General features: G+C 35.6%; 1 protein-coding gene across 2 annotated transcripts in view; it reads right to left on the minus strand.

Annotated features, from left to right (window-relative positions):
* Hs2st (Heparan sulfate 2-O-sulfotransferase) overlaps nt 1–11,063 on the minus strand; it is a 16,395-nt gene extending 5,332 nt beyond the window's left edge. The window contains exons 1-6 of one of the 2 annotated variants that reach the window (XM_071599745.1): nt 10,644–11,063; nt 10,329–10,552; nt 8,458–8,543; nt 6,826–6,964; nt 5,834–5,931; nt 4,406–4,563 (exon numbers count right to left, since the gene is read on the minus strand). In XM_071599745.1, the coding sequence (XP_071455846.1) occupies nt 4,406–4,563; nt 5,834–5,931; nt 6,826–6,964; nt 8,458–8,543; nt 10,329–10,552; nt 10,644–10,800 (862 nt within the window). In that variant the 5' untranslated portion in view covers nt 10,801–11,063. Of the gene's footprint in view, nt 1–4,405; nt 4,564–5,833; nt 5,932–6,825; nt 6,965–8,457; nt 8,544–10,328; nt 10,556–10,643 lie in introns of both variants that reach the window. The other variant, XM_071599744.1, reaches the window with a different exon arrangement.
* Nucleotides 11,064–15,176: the final 4,113 nt, after the last annotated feature.

Consider the following 15,176-nt stretch of genomic DNA (forward strand, 5'->3'; position numbering starts at 1 on the left):
CTAGGCAAAGAGGCTTTCACAAGGAGGAGGGAGTTGATGACAGGGACTTTGAGTAAAGATGTTAAGAAAAGACTCTTAAAAACTTTGATATGGAGCGTAGCTATGTATGGTGCGGAAACGTGGTCATTGAAGCAGGAGGATAGACGTAGATTGGAGGCTTTCGAAATGTGGGTGTGGAGAAGAATGGAGAAGGTGAAATGGACAGAGAAGAAAACAAATGAGGAAGTACTTGGTATGGTGGGCGAAGAGAGTGGTTTGTTGGGAGCAATCCTATGGAGGCAGGAAAAGTGGATGAAGGGGGTGTTGACAGGCAGTGGGATGTTGAAGACTGTGATAGAGGGTAGAATGTTGGGCAAACGAGGAAAGGGAAGGAACAGGATAGGGATGTTGGACGGGATGAAGGGAGGAAGAAGGTACTCAGAGATGAAGAGGGACCTGGTATAGAGTAGGATGATGGATTTTGTGTTTTGTTAGGAGTAATGAAATTCTTGTTTGATAGTGGTGTCCATCCAAAAACCTACCTTAACCGGTAGATTACCTTAAAAAACATATATATATGTAGTACAATACACAGTAACACACAATATAGAAACACAGAAAAAGTACACTCACACGTATTTTCTTGATATTTCTACGGAAACAATCCGTCTTCCTCTGAAGATATAGAAGTAATTACTTCTATATCTTCAGAGGAAGACGGATTGTTTCCGTTGAAATATCAAGAAAATACGTGTGAGTGTTCTTTTTTTGTGTTTCTATATTGTGTGTTACTGTGTATTGTACTATTCAGCACTTCCGTGTTACGTCTACGAAAGCATATATATATATATTTTATATATATATTATATATATACATATATATATATATAATATATATATAAATAATATACTACCTTGATCAAAAAGTTCCCGGAATAACCACCGTGTGGCGCTCCCATTGTTCCGATTTGAGTTCTGTTTTTTTGTTAAATTGGTACATCTGTTGTTGATATTCCCTTTAAATCTTAGTGTCATAACTTGACATTTGCAAAAGTTACATAGCCAAGAGTACATCTATCTCTGTGTGTGTTGGCGATTTTTTACAATTGCAGAAATGGATTTAAATTTGCAACAACGAACTTGTATTAAATTTTGTGTAAAAAACGGATTTAGTGGCGCACGGACGTTGGAAATGTTGGAAAAGTGTTTCGGCAACGATTCTCTAAAAAAAACGGTCGTTTACCAGTGGCACGAGCGGTTCAGAAGTGGTCGTGAGTCAATCGAAGATGATGAACGCAGTGGCAGACCATCGACATCGAAAGTCGGTGAAAAAATTGATAAAGTAAAAGAAATGTTGGTCAATAACCGCAAATTAACCATCAGAGAAATAGCGGAGGACTTGAACATTGCCTATGGATCCGCCCAAGACATTGTGGTTAATGATTTGGGTTTCCGTCGTGTAGCAGCAAAGTTGGTGCCAAAAGACCTCAATTTCATGCAAAAAAGAGACCGTGTTAACGTCGCAAAAGACATGATTTGCGAGGCTGAATCCGATCCCACATTCATCAAAAGGATCATTACTGGAGACGAGACGTGGGTTTATGAGTACGACACGCAATCCAGACATCAGGCAAGTGAATGGCGTTCACCAAATGAGCCGAGACCAAGAAAACCACGTCGGTTTCAGTCAAAAAAGAAGGCAATGCTGACGGTTTTCATGGATTACAACGGTGTAGTGCATCATGAATTTTTGCCAGAAGGCCAGACAGTAAACAAGGAGTATTATTTGGGCGTTATGAGACGTTTGCGTGAAGCAATTCGCCGAAAGAGACCAGAAATGTGGGCAGAAAACTCATGGATTTTGCACCATGATAACGCACCGTCGCACAGTGCTATCATTATTCGTAATTTTTTGACGAAAAATGCAACAAATACCATCCAACAGCCACCGAATTCACCTGATTTGGCTCCCTGTGACTTCTTTCTGTTCAATCGAGTTAAAAAACCATTACGGGGAACGCGTTTTAGCAGCCGAGAGGAAGTAATGGAAAAATCGCAGGAAGCACTGATGGACATACCGAAAACCGACCGTAACTTTTGCAAATGTCAAGTTATGACACTAAGATTTAAAGGGAATATCAACAACAGATGTACCAATTTAACAAAAAAACAGAACTCAAATCGGAACGATGGGAGCGCCACACGGTGGTTATTCCGGGAACTTTTTGATCAAGGTAGTATATATATTTTATATATATATATATAATATATATATATACATATATAATATATATATATATATATAAATATAAATAATATATATATATTTTATATATATATTATATATATACATATACATATATATATATATATATATATATATGTGGGTCGCGGTAGTCCAGTGGGTAGAGCGTTGGGCTGCTGACCAGAGGGTCCCGTGTTCGATTCCCGGGCAAGGCACTCTGGGCACCTGCAGCTCCACCCAAGCTAAAGTGATTTTTCGGGGTACCAGGTCTTCCTGGGGAACCATAACCGGCACAGGGAAAGGAACTGGCCCCCCTACCCTGATGTGTGAATTTTCACACGCCGTATAGGGCTTAGTACTGGGTGATCTCTACTATCACCTACTAAACCGACCTTCGGGTTGATTACTGTGTTTGTATATATATATATATATATACACATACACATACATATATATATATATATATATATATTTGACCTTGGCAGTTGTCAGAATATTAAGAACATATTTAAGTAAAAAATAATGAGATCCGTTAAAAAAGTCCCAAACATTTTATTAAAAAAAATACTCCTCTAACAAATTATTGGTCAGAGTCCCCTTCAAAGAGTCTCCTCCCCAATGTATAGACACTTATCTCAATGGTGAAGAATGATCTGAGAAACATAAGGTGGAGAAAATACATAAACCTCAGAGCAAGTTGAAATCCTTCTTATCCACTGTGAAGGACGACCGGAATCTAAAAAGAGCTGGAGTTTACGAAATCCCCTGCGAGTGTGGGAAATCATACATTGGGGAAACCGGGAGAACAGTGGAAAAGCAACTCATTGAACACGAGAGATGTATCCGACTATGCTACCCCGAGAAATCAGCGGTGGCTGAACATTGCATCGAAAAGGAACATAGAATAGAATTCTCCAAGACAAAGGTCCTTTGTCAGGCCAATGGATACTGGGACCGGATTGTCAAAGAAGGAGTCCACATAAGATTGAACAAGATCCTGGTAAATCGAGACAACGGATTCCAGATTAGTAACGCATGGAAACCCGTACTCAAAAAGATCGCAGAATCACGGAATCGAGAGAACAAGCGTCTCAACCAATCACGAGACAGCGGACTCCACGCCAAACATATAAATACTGGGCACAATCCCGGCAATGTCACTTCACCCTAAAGACAATGGCGGAGTTAGCTGTCAAAACGTTGGTGCTACCCAACCTGACCTGGTGCAAAACCCGAGAAGCCTTCATCCACTTATCTCAATGGTGTTTCCACTTTTTGAAACAGTCTTGGAACACTGCCTCTGGGGTAGCTCCTCTATCAAATTGTTTCCATCTCTGGAATGGTGGCAAATCTTTTTACTTTGAGCGGGGTTTTTAGTTTAGGGAACAAGAAAACGTGACATGGAGCCAGGTGGGGCAACTTGATGCAACCTCAAATTTTTAAGCCAGGATTTCATAGCATGAATCAATAGAGATGTAAGTTGTAAGTTCCTTGGCAGTCAAATGTTGATTTGCATGAACGAGATCTTTCACTTTCTTGATGTAGGAATCATCAGTCGATGCTGATGGTCTTCTGGAATGCTCGTTGTCTTCCACAAATTGCCACCCTCTTTTGAACTGGGTCAACTACTCATAACATGCGTTACATTTCATAGTATTCTCACCATAAGCCTTGGTAATCAACTCTTAAGTTTCTTTGAAGGACTTGCAGAGTTTCACACAGAATTTTACAGAACAACACTGCTCCTTCAAAGAGCTCATTTCTGCAGATCTGATTTTTCTCTGCATTCCACGACCACTCCTTCACATAAATGGTCGTAACTAATCAGCAAAACAAGATATCAACAATGGTTGAAGTCGGTTATTCATGAAGTTTCCATAGACACAACACCTCCAAGCGGATTACAAAATAATCAACTGGAGGCATGCTATTCAAAAAGTTCAGGAACCTTTTGAACAGACCTCGTATTTTGGAGTTGGGCAAGATAGCAGTGACCATCTGACGTCAAATTAACCTACAATAGTTAGTGTCAGGAATGAAGGCATGCTATTTTTTCACACATCTGATTGGAAGGGGAGGGGGTATTTTTTGGGGAATAATTTTGGAAAAAAGCATGATTCATATGCCAATACATATGGTAACTAATCATAAATAGCATTAAATATAAAAAAAAAACTTAACTGTTTTGGTAGTGAGCCAAAGCCCCACGGAAGAATTGAGGTAGAGTACTCTCCAAGAGAGAAATAAAATCTGGAAGCTCTTCTGTTATTCCAACAAGCATGTAATGCTTTAGCAGGTTATTCTTAGCTTCTGCCAAAGCCCATTTATTGCCGACTTCCCTAGAATAAAATAATTTTCCCGCCTTAGTTAAGAGGAAATTATTAAAATTATGCATGATAATTATATAGAAATTTATGGTACCATTTGAAGACAAAGGGTACTGAGCAAATAAATAAATGTGAAGAATTACCAGCTACATTTAGTTTAATAAGAATGCTTCAACATACAAGATAGATCATACGTAAAGTGAAATGCATCAATTTTTTTGTTAGTAATGAGTTAATTTTCGGGATACTTTAAGGGACCAATAGGTCTCAATTTTGCCCATTTGAAGACCTCTATCCATCCATCTAAGGAGCAAGTTTTATCATCTAAACTGAATAAAAATAAGATAATAGATAGTTTATTTTTTCTGCACATAACACTGATTTCCATGAATGGAAAATGAGTGAAATTTATAAGCGCATGACAATTTTAGCCCAAGAAAACATCTTTTCAAACAATAATTTTAATATTTTACCAACAAATTGTTTAAATTAATAATTTAATGTGAGATAACTTTGCCCCTCACTTATCTTTAACTTAGCATGCAAGTTATCCACAAAACTTTATCTGAGAACTTACATTGTGTTAAATAGAAATATTCCTGATGCTATTGGCATTTACTATTAATGAATTAAGTCATAATTTAAAAAATGATCTCAGTGCAGGGAGAAACTCTGAGAGAAGTACAAATGAAACTCTATTGAACTGAGCTTCAATTCCCATTAGTAAATATGATAAAGTACACATGAAATGTTGAATGAAACAATTTCTTGGAATTTCATAGAAAATTTAATTACAATTAATTTAATTATTAATTCCTATACCAAATTGATAGTGAATGTCTACCCAGAAAAATTACTAAGCTAGCAGAGGCATGATTTTAAATTATGCATTTAAACAGCTGACTGTTTTGGGCCTTACCAGCAGATGATTGTTTTCTCCAATGTTATCACTCCCATTAGACAAGCATATTTACTTTCTCTGCATGGTGAAGTTTTCACCAGTCAGCACTACTAGTTCCATTAAAGTCATAATTAGATTGCTTTGTCATTGTGTTGGCTTTATATATGATTTTATTTGCCACATGAAAAAATGTGCTCTTTGTAGTGTATCAAGGAATTTTTGTTTCAGCAATGTCTTAATTTATACACACAATTATCTATCCTTGCAGCTGGGACAAATTTGTGAGTTTGTTTCATTCTAAAGAGGAATTCATTGTAGAGTGATTTGTCCTGAAAGTTATTGAATTAATAATTTACTTCTTTGATATAAAAGTGAGCTTACCAACACCCAGCAGCATGGCCGCAAAAGAAAGGAATCTGAAGCCACATATTGTCAGGATCACAGTCTGGTTGATGCAATTCCACACAATCATCAAATGACTATAAAAAATAAGATTGATTCTTAAGCAATTCAGCATACATATAAATGGGATAAGCCAATATCATTTGAAAGAACCAAACACGGAAGAATGATACCCAAAATAGTGGATGTACAAAACAGTTATCTAAAAACATGACTTCTTCAGTTTAAGGCATTTGTTATTAAATCCTGTTGTACTGAAGGTACAAAAATTTAATTGAAAAGGGCCAAAATTAAGTTTGCAGTCATCCATGCTTTTGAGATGCTCAAGTTTTCCATAGGGAAGTATTTTTGGGTTGGTGGTTAGAAGCAACATGAGTTTTCTTTCTTTCCATTGACCACAGGAAGCCACTGGTGGGTTCCTATTATACTCGAGCAAAACAAGGAGGTGGGACTGTCCTCAGTTAAGTACTTTGTTTACAGTTGACTTTATGCCTAAAGCTGTTGCTAATAAAATTTGGTTTAAACAGAGCAGGCTCATCACAGAAATCATCACAAGCAAACTCTAAAGCAACAAAGCAATGATCAACACTGTTAGTATCTGAAGATCTTCTTCCACCACTAAGGGATTGAATGAAATATATTTAATAAGGCAGATTTGCTCTGCGTAATAAACATCTTATCCCCTTTCCGATCTCAGTGGTACTAAGAAGAACCCTCACTTTTCCATCACTCTAAATGTTGAGTGAGGAAGATTGCTGCTGTTCTGGATCACACTGTAACAATACTTTTCTCTAAATTTCTTATGCAACAGTAAGAGGAAATAAGGTCCACAGTATATTATTCTCTGTGGTATAAATAATCAAAAATACCAATTACTGTGATGAACATTTTTACTGATAAATCATAAAACAAGCCAATTATGATGTGTTACTCTGTAGTTGATGTCAACATGAAAGTTTGAAAAATATTACCATTTTGTCCCCATGTTTCCGACGAACTAGGTGAGGGCGGAAATCATCACCAAACCGAAGGAAGTAATAATAGGAAACTAATCTATCCAGTGGCTTCCGAATCAAATTGATGTATATTGGCCTTTGACTAACTCCAAACCTAAAAAAAAGGAAAATGGGAGAAATTCCATCAGCAAAACTATTTCATGCCTGGATATTTAAATTGCAAAGTCAAATTAATACAGACACTAACTGTACCCTTGGAAGATGACCTCTTAGCTTCTGCAATGAGAATTAATACAAAAGGCTTCACTATTGCATTACTACATACGAGATCTGTCTGGAAAGGATCCAGCCATGCAATATTTTGAGAAAAATAGCCTACCTAGAACAATGAGACCTTAGTCCCCCTTTGAAGTACCCCCCTTGGGACCTCACTCACTTATCCCAATGTCTCTTCCACTTTTCAAAACAATTTGTACTTTTTCGGAATCATCATCAGCGGCCTCGTTGCATTCTCTTTTATCTTGTAAACATCAAGGATTTTATGCAGCAGTCTTAGGAGACTCGCTTTAAACCACAAATGATGACCCAGGTTTTCTAAAAAAAGGTCATAACTTGAGATGTATCATGGGTCTTTGGCTATGACCCTGAGAAAAAAGCTCTGTCTTCCAAACAGCCGCTTGACGAGATAAAGGAGAATGCGAAGAAGCAGCCGATGACTATTCAAAAAAGGCCTTCGCTGATTTTTTTGAAAAGGGAAAGAGATGCTGGGATAAGTATGTGAGGCCCCAAAGGGAGTCTTTGAAGTGTACTAAGGCCTCAATGTTCTAGGGAGGCTAATTTTCTCAAAATATTGCATTGCTGGATAGTTTTTGGACAGACTTCATTCCGTAAAACTTCAATATAGCATTTATGATTGCAATGGCACTTTCCTTTTCCCAATCTTTTCTACCAATCCTGAGTTAACTCCATTTCTTAAGTAAAACTAATTTTCAGCATACCCAGAGCAACAGTTCTAATGAAACACATAAGTGCAATAGTGTAAACCAGATGGGCATATTTGACAATGAGGGAGTAACCTTTATATGCTTGAATTTTCAGAGCAACATTCTGAGGGTTTCACAATCTACACACAGAAGTTTAGTGTCTCATGCCTCTCTACAGTTACAACTGAAGTTTCCCATGCCCTCAAAGTCAATGATGCTAAATCCACTGTCTGCTTTCCAGATAAAAATGCATGAAGATATTTATTTTGGGGCAAATATTATAGATAGATAGATAGCGGTCTTTATTTGGGCGAAATTGAGACCAAATGGTCCCTTATTATACTGAACATGAGAACTAAATTTGGCAGATACCTTTACATTAGTCTCTAAGAAGTCATCTTTCTAGCTACTAACTCAGTCCTACTTTTAATCTGCCATTTAGCCTACTCCTTGAAGTGTATTGGCCTTATTAATGACCTTATAAATGTTACATTGAAATTTTACAATTTATTTTTTTTGTCTTTTTCATATGCATTTTAAAATACAAAATAATAATCCATTTTTATTGGTCATTACTTCCACACTTCACCAAACCACTAGCACAACTAATTTTATTCAAAGCAAAACACCTTTACAAATAAGACATAAAAGGCAAAGTACATACCTGCTAAACTCAACATAAGCCATGTGACCATGGTAGAGGGCAGGTTTCATTGCATCCCAATGCGTTACGTTTTGAACAAATTTAGCCTGAGGGATTTAACATTTAAAACTTATTTAAAGACAGAATCAAAGAAAACTATTTCCATTATTAAAAATCATGTTAAGGTAAATGGAGAAGGCATTTAGCACTTTAAAAGATAATTATGGTATATTAGAGGAAAACATCTAGGTACTTCCAAGGGTGGTAATCATGTGACAGTTTACCGTTATATTGGTCCTCCCATGTCATAATAACCATGCTCACAACACCATTAAGGCCAATAATGACCCACCTCAGAATTTTGACTGTATCTGCAGTATATTGATTTTATTTTGTCATTTTTGAGCTACAAATGTCAAAATCTGCCAACATATGACAAAAAATTACAAGAGCAATTAAAATTTTCAATTTATTTACCTAAATTGGTTTCTAATTAAGTTACAAAGCTGGTAAAGATCTCACTTCAAGGCCTCTTTATTGGCATGAATTAACTAATAAGATCAAAAACATTGCTTTAAGATGTTTCAAACTAGGTAGTTTCATCAGCCTGATAAAAAACTATGCCATCTTTTTTCAAGAAATCCTTCAACTTCCATAATAGGATCTCAATGGTATCAGCCTGAATAAAGCAAAATTTACGGTTAATAATTACTCCTAAGGTTGTACTCTGGTTACTGATTAAACCACAATTTCTCACATGGTTTAAACAAAGAGTATGGCCTTAGGAATCAACATTTTTCTGCAATTCATTTTATTTCAATGGCAGTTGACGTGTGTATTTTCTAACTTTTTAATACTTAACAGGGTCTACAAATAAAAAAAATTAATTATTCATTTGGATATTTTTTCCTGTGGAGAGGCAATATTAATATTTATTGGCTTCCTGACATTATGGCCCAAATTCCAATCACATCAGGGGTAAAAGTCTCCAGTGGAATCCCAAACCCTATTCAAGTGAGAGAGCAATTCAAGCGGAGTCTTACATCTATCAAATAAAATATTATATAAGTGACCATTACTGCATCATCTATGGCCAGCAAATGTTCGGTTATGATGATACAAGGGTTCCGTTAAAGCTTTATTTCCAATAATGTATAATGTTTTGGCTCACTTTTGAATTAGCTTTTGAAATTTATGATTAAATTTAGTATGGAAAATAAAAAAAACGACATTAAAGGCAATGTTAAGTTAGCTTGTCTGCAATCTATTTCATAAACCAGCACATAACTGTCAAAAGAAGAACTTGAGGCTAGCAAGTATAACTAGGTAACTTCAGTTCAAACTGCCCAGTAACTTGTTTTGAAGGATCAAATGAAAGAGTGTTTTGAGGTAAACAGTGAAAAGAATGTCACACTCGAACAGTGGGTTATGTTTTCTGGGAACACCAGCTGGGAGGTTCACAAAACCACACAAGGAATTTCATGCAAACTTTCTGGAGTACCCTTCTAAAATTTGACATTCTTACATTGCAATCACCAATTACTTCTTATTCATCTTAAGGCGGTAGTCAAAAGAGGGTGGGTTTATGGTAATTTGTGACTTTGCAGAGAACTGCCTCGCAGCAAGCAGCGCCAGGACATCATCAGAATAATGAAAAGCCATTAATTTATCTATTCTCCATATACTCTAGGAATTACACAAGCAGAACTGAACCAAGTATACTTGGAAACACACCTTAAAAAACGCATCAGTAGTTAGCGTTACATAAAAGGTAATTTTTAGTTAACATTTAATATTGCCCCTTCAAGAATTCTTCGCGGGCACATTTACCTCAAATCAACTTCTTTCTCGAGGAGATTCTTATTATTTATGTTTCTACTATGTAGACATACCTGGTTTGCTAACGTTAAAACATGCATATTTCCTGTGACATTTATATGAAGCACATGGAACCCATTTTGTTTACACAAGTCATATGCAACTCCCATGAAACTGGTAGACGCAGTCTTTGGAACTCTGTTGTATATAACTACAAGATCTTCGCGGGGTCTTGATTCTTTGTTCTCGCTCGTTTTTCTACTTTCTAGCTCCTGCACCTGCATTCGCACTACAAGATCTTCTGTCGAGCAGAAATGGTAATTAGCAAACATCTTACACATTGGGAACTGCTAAAATACGTCGATGTTAATAAATGATGCTCTACTTACCAAGATTTCGTTTGTTGTTTTCCAAGTCTGTCACCCGGGCTTCATAATGTACATAAACGAACACCAACAGAAATAAAATCAGTAACACCAGTATTAACCGGGTGGCAGTAGTTCTAAGCAACATTACTAATTCACCATTAGGTGAAATTGAGGACATTAGTAATTTTCATTGCAAGCAGAAAACTTTTCGTAAACAACTCTTAATTTCTAACAACTTATCGTAGAAAGGTCAAAACATATCAACATTCTCACTTGTACGCGACTAAACTGACTGAACACGGTCACTTCGTGGAGTTACTAAAAAATTATCTTGTGAGGGATTAACTAAAAGAAAACAACAATAAAATTTGTTATCACATTCCCACACCCAAATCATATCAAAATTTTAAATATTTCTTCGGGTCTATAATGTCAATACAACTCGCTCTATAGCTTTCTTTTGCAAGATATGCTCGCATTTTTCAGGCAATAGATGGCAGAAGCCTACAGAACTGTCTAAAGCCTGTCAATTTTTTCAACCAATTCAAACCAGCTGGTGATGACAATATGCCTTTCTCTCGTCAAGTTTATGTGACGACTTCTTTAAAATTGGAAATCGCTTGTGAATGTTAATTCAGTTATGAATAAAATGAACTACATGCCACCCAGTTTTATTCACTTATCAAAACTGAACTCCGTAGAATGCATTACGGAGTTGTGCCACAAGTTGCAAGAAACTAGTTTTTGAATAAATATTCAAGTCAACATATTCCTACACGAAATGAGTGAGGCATCCAATTACCCATATCTAATATACAAAATATGTTTTTAAAGCAATCTTGCCTTTATAGTCCTTATTTCTCATAGTAAGTATGATTTTTCGCTAAATTTGTCTCAGTACCATGAGGATATGTGCCTCTCAGTTTAAGTGTCTCTTTGCTTGCAAATCGGTACTAATTGTTATTTGGTTAGAATATTTGACTTTGTATGTGATTGTGTATGTGTGTATTTCATGTCCTTTGGATTTAGAGCCATATTCAAACCTACATTTTAAGATAATTTGAAATGTTAATAGAATAGGCACTAAGTAATACTTAAAATTAATTCCAAGTAGGCACATTACGAAATTTCAACATCTACTGTAACTCCTCTACTGTAATCCTAAATTATTAACCAAGTAATTAATATAAAATTGCCCAAGTATCGTATCGGGCCATAAACTTGAAGTAATGTTTCCCCTAAACTAGAGTGGGTTTTAAATTAAGAGAACATCAGCCAAAATAATGTCACTCACAAAATATGACGAATTTTTAGCAAATTTTCTGGATCATTCTCCGAAATTTTGACCCTCTAACGTTACAAAACAGTAATTACCAAGCATATCTTAGTTATCTTAATAAGAGACTCAAGAGAGTGTGATTTTATAGTAATTCAGGATTTTACTGAGAGCTAACTAACTTGCAAAATGTTGCGCTAGGAATTCATAGTAATAATGCAAAAGCAATAATTAGGGTATTATCCATCTCAACCAATGACATTAGTCTAACTGAACAAAATACTTAAAATATGTCTTAAAAGTATTCATTAGCATAAAAAATAATTTTTAGCTGTATTCAGTTGTGTTAAAAGTCACACGCATTCCAACTATTTATAACAGATTTGATTTGAAACTGATTTTCAGGACGTCCTATGAACTCGTTACCCATTGTAATATCTGGGCCAACCAAAACATTTGTCAGTATGAAGAAGGAACTTGCCCTTCCTTGGCTTTGTTTCAGTGAAATTTTCTTTGTTCTCCATTATGTTAATGTTCTCCCTACTTTCTGGTGTCTTTTACGAAGATAATGACGAATATTCACGATTCAACTATTGAAATGCAAACACTTATAACACTTGACACTGTCGAGAACCAAATGAATTTTGGTTCTCCACAGTGTCAAGCATTCTCTCTCGCTGAGGTTGGTATATCTCCAACATACCTTATAATAATTGTTTGAGCAGTCCTAATTTCACATTATTATACAAAAGTAAGCCTACGCAATATATAATGTAATTAATTAAAAATAAATCAAATTCTTAGGTTTACTTTAAAGGTTAAGATATCTTATGATATTTGTGCTTACATTATTGACAAGTAACAGAAAGCAGAAACACCTTTGTTCTTATCTAATCTCAGTTTCCTCTGTATTCCTGGTTTCACCTCTACGGATCTTATTCTTTAGCTAGCTGCTCTCACTTGGCTTATGTGGTTGTGTAAACATCCTCCCTAGCTTTTCTAATGTCCCCATTTGAAACAGATAAGTTCAGTCAACTGAGTATATATAGCTAGCCTCACGTTTTGAAGATAGTTATTTCATTTGGAGGGCATCCAGGTGGTGGAAATTGTCTTTTATTTTTGTGCCCAAAAGTGAAGTTTGTTGGGTAGTTTTACATTTGTCATACTATTCAGAAAATTTTTTCATATTGAAACCATCAGTTTTTCTAAAGAGTTACCATGTAGTGCATTGATTATTGCAACACAAGTGCTTGCCTTGTTAAATACAGCATTCAGTTACGTCAATATTCATTTCTGGCTCTAGTAAGTCAAAAATTTTGAATCGTTTTCTTCTACTTTTTGTTCTTAATGATGTAGTTTATGATAATATTTTAATTGTAAGAGTAGTCTCTCTAGTAGCTTTTCGGCTACTCACCATAAAATAACACATTAGAATTGGAGGATCTCAGTGCTTCATACTTAGTACATGTGTCTGGTTGAATTGCTTGTTGAAATTCAATATCTTTGGAACATGGGAAATCAGCAGCTCAACCAAGAGATCAGATTCATATTTTTGGGGTGAATTGTTTGAGTGAAAATTTTATTTGAAATTAGGTATAATTGCAGCTGGTGGCACATATTCATGAGCTCTTTTATCAATGGACATTTTTTAATAGCACGAAATGAGGGGAATAGGCAATTATGAACTGCGTAAAGGGCAGTTATTAATATCTGCCAAAGTCTTCAGAGTGCTACTTATTACTGTGTGTGTACAGCTAACAAGAAATTTAGTATCATCATCAGTCAATTCAACAATTAAGGTAACTCAGGTGAGTGACTAAGTACATGTGGATAAGGTAAATGTTCACATGCTTTTATGTTTTATTGAGTGCAATATATTTTAAGATTCATTCAATGAAATTACCAAGGTTAGCTTGGTAGTTATTTACAAACATTGTATTTCAGAATAAAATTTGTGGTTTCAAGCTTGACTTTGTTAAAATTAAGTGGAATTAACATAGCTGTTTTTTCCATACAAATATTGTATATAAATTTTACAAACAAGTGTTAAGAGTGATCCAACATCTACCTTATGAGTAAATTCACATGACATATTTGTATCACATGAATGCCCTGTTGTTTCTCCTGCATAATTTCCTTCAGTTCTTCATACTCTGCCTGTCGTCGTACCATCCAAAAAGTCTGTTATTTTCCCTCCTATTCTCAACTTACCCAACATTATCCCTTCTATCATGGCCTATAAAACCTGCTACTTCTCAATATCTCCTCAAGCCACCTCTTCTACCTTGAGTTTCACCTAGCCCTTTCTCTCTTTTCCCACCATTTTGAATACTTCATCGTTTTTCTTTCTGTGACCGTGTTATACTCATTTTCCTCCAAAAAAATTTCTCATCGAAATATGCATGTGAAATAAAATTTGTTAGTTATTGTTTATGCTCTTTTTTAATGCTTATTTCTTTTGTATAGGTAGTTCTCCATGTTTCATAGTTTATTTGCTAATTCCAAGGTTTTTTTTACAGATATCTGAGAAAGAAGATTTCGGAGAATTTGGAAATGTTCCTTCAAGTGAAGTTTCTCCACGGGAAAATCCTCCTCGATGTGGAAGAATTAATAGTATAAGACCTGAAGACTTGGCATTCAGGATATACTCACCTGATTATCCTTTGCCATATCCATCTCTTCTAAATTGTGTTTATGACATCAAATTCGAAGGTGGATCATTTCCCTGTTATCTGGATCTTTATTTTGAGGATTTTTACTTGAGCTCAGAACCACCTGATTGTAATGGTGACCGGCTCGAAATTGGTAGACAAAGATTTTGCGGTGGATTGTCTGGAATACAGAGATTTGCTACTGAGTGGAGTTTCAATGGAGAAAGACACCTTCGGCTAAATTTCATCACTGATGGAGTAGCAACAGGACGAGGATTCAAAATTTGTGTTTCACAAGTAAGTAAGCCAATATGCCTAAAATGTCTTTAATCAAAGGAAGAAAGCTTTCTACTAATTAGGTAGAATTATTTTTCCTGTAGTGCAGGGAGGGCATTTTTATTTTAAACCTTCGATGCATTTTGTGGGTGGCTTTGATTGTGACTTCAAAAAGTTTGCTTGAATGCAGAAAAAATAGAAAATTCTGAAACCCCCTTATACCAGTCTAGAAAAATACTGTTGTGAGATTTTAGGATAACTTACTTTGTTTGAAAACATTTTGAAAACTGTGATTTATTCATATTGTTGATTGGTGGTAGTATCCATTTGGTGAAAGAAGTTATTTTGTTT

Source organism: Hetaerina americana, unplaced genomic scaffold (genome assembly GCF_022747635.1).
Source record: "Hetaerina americana unplaced genomic scaffold, ioHetAmer1.1.p SCAF_1, whole genome shotgun sequence".
Taxonomy (NCBI): Eukaryota; Metazoa; Arthropoda; class Insecta; order Odonata; family Calopterygidae; genus Hetaerina; species Hetaerina americana.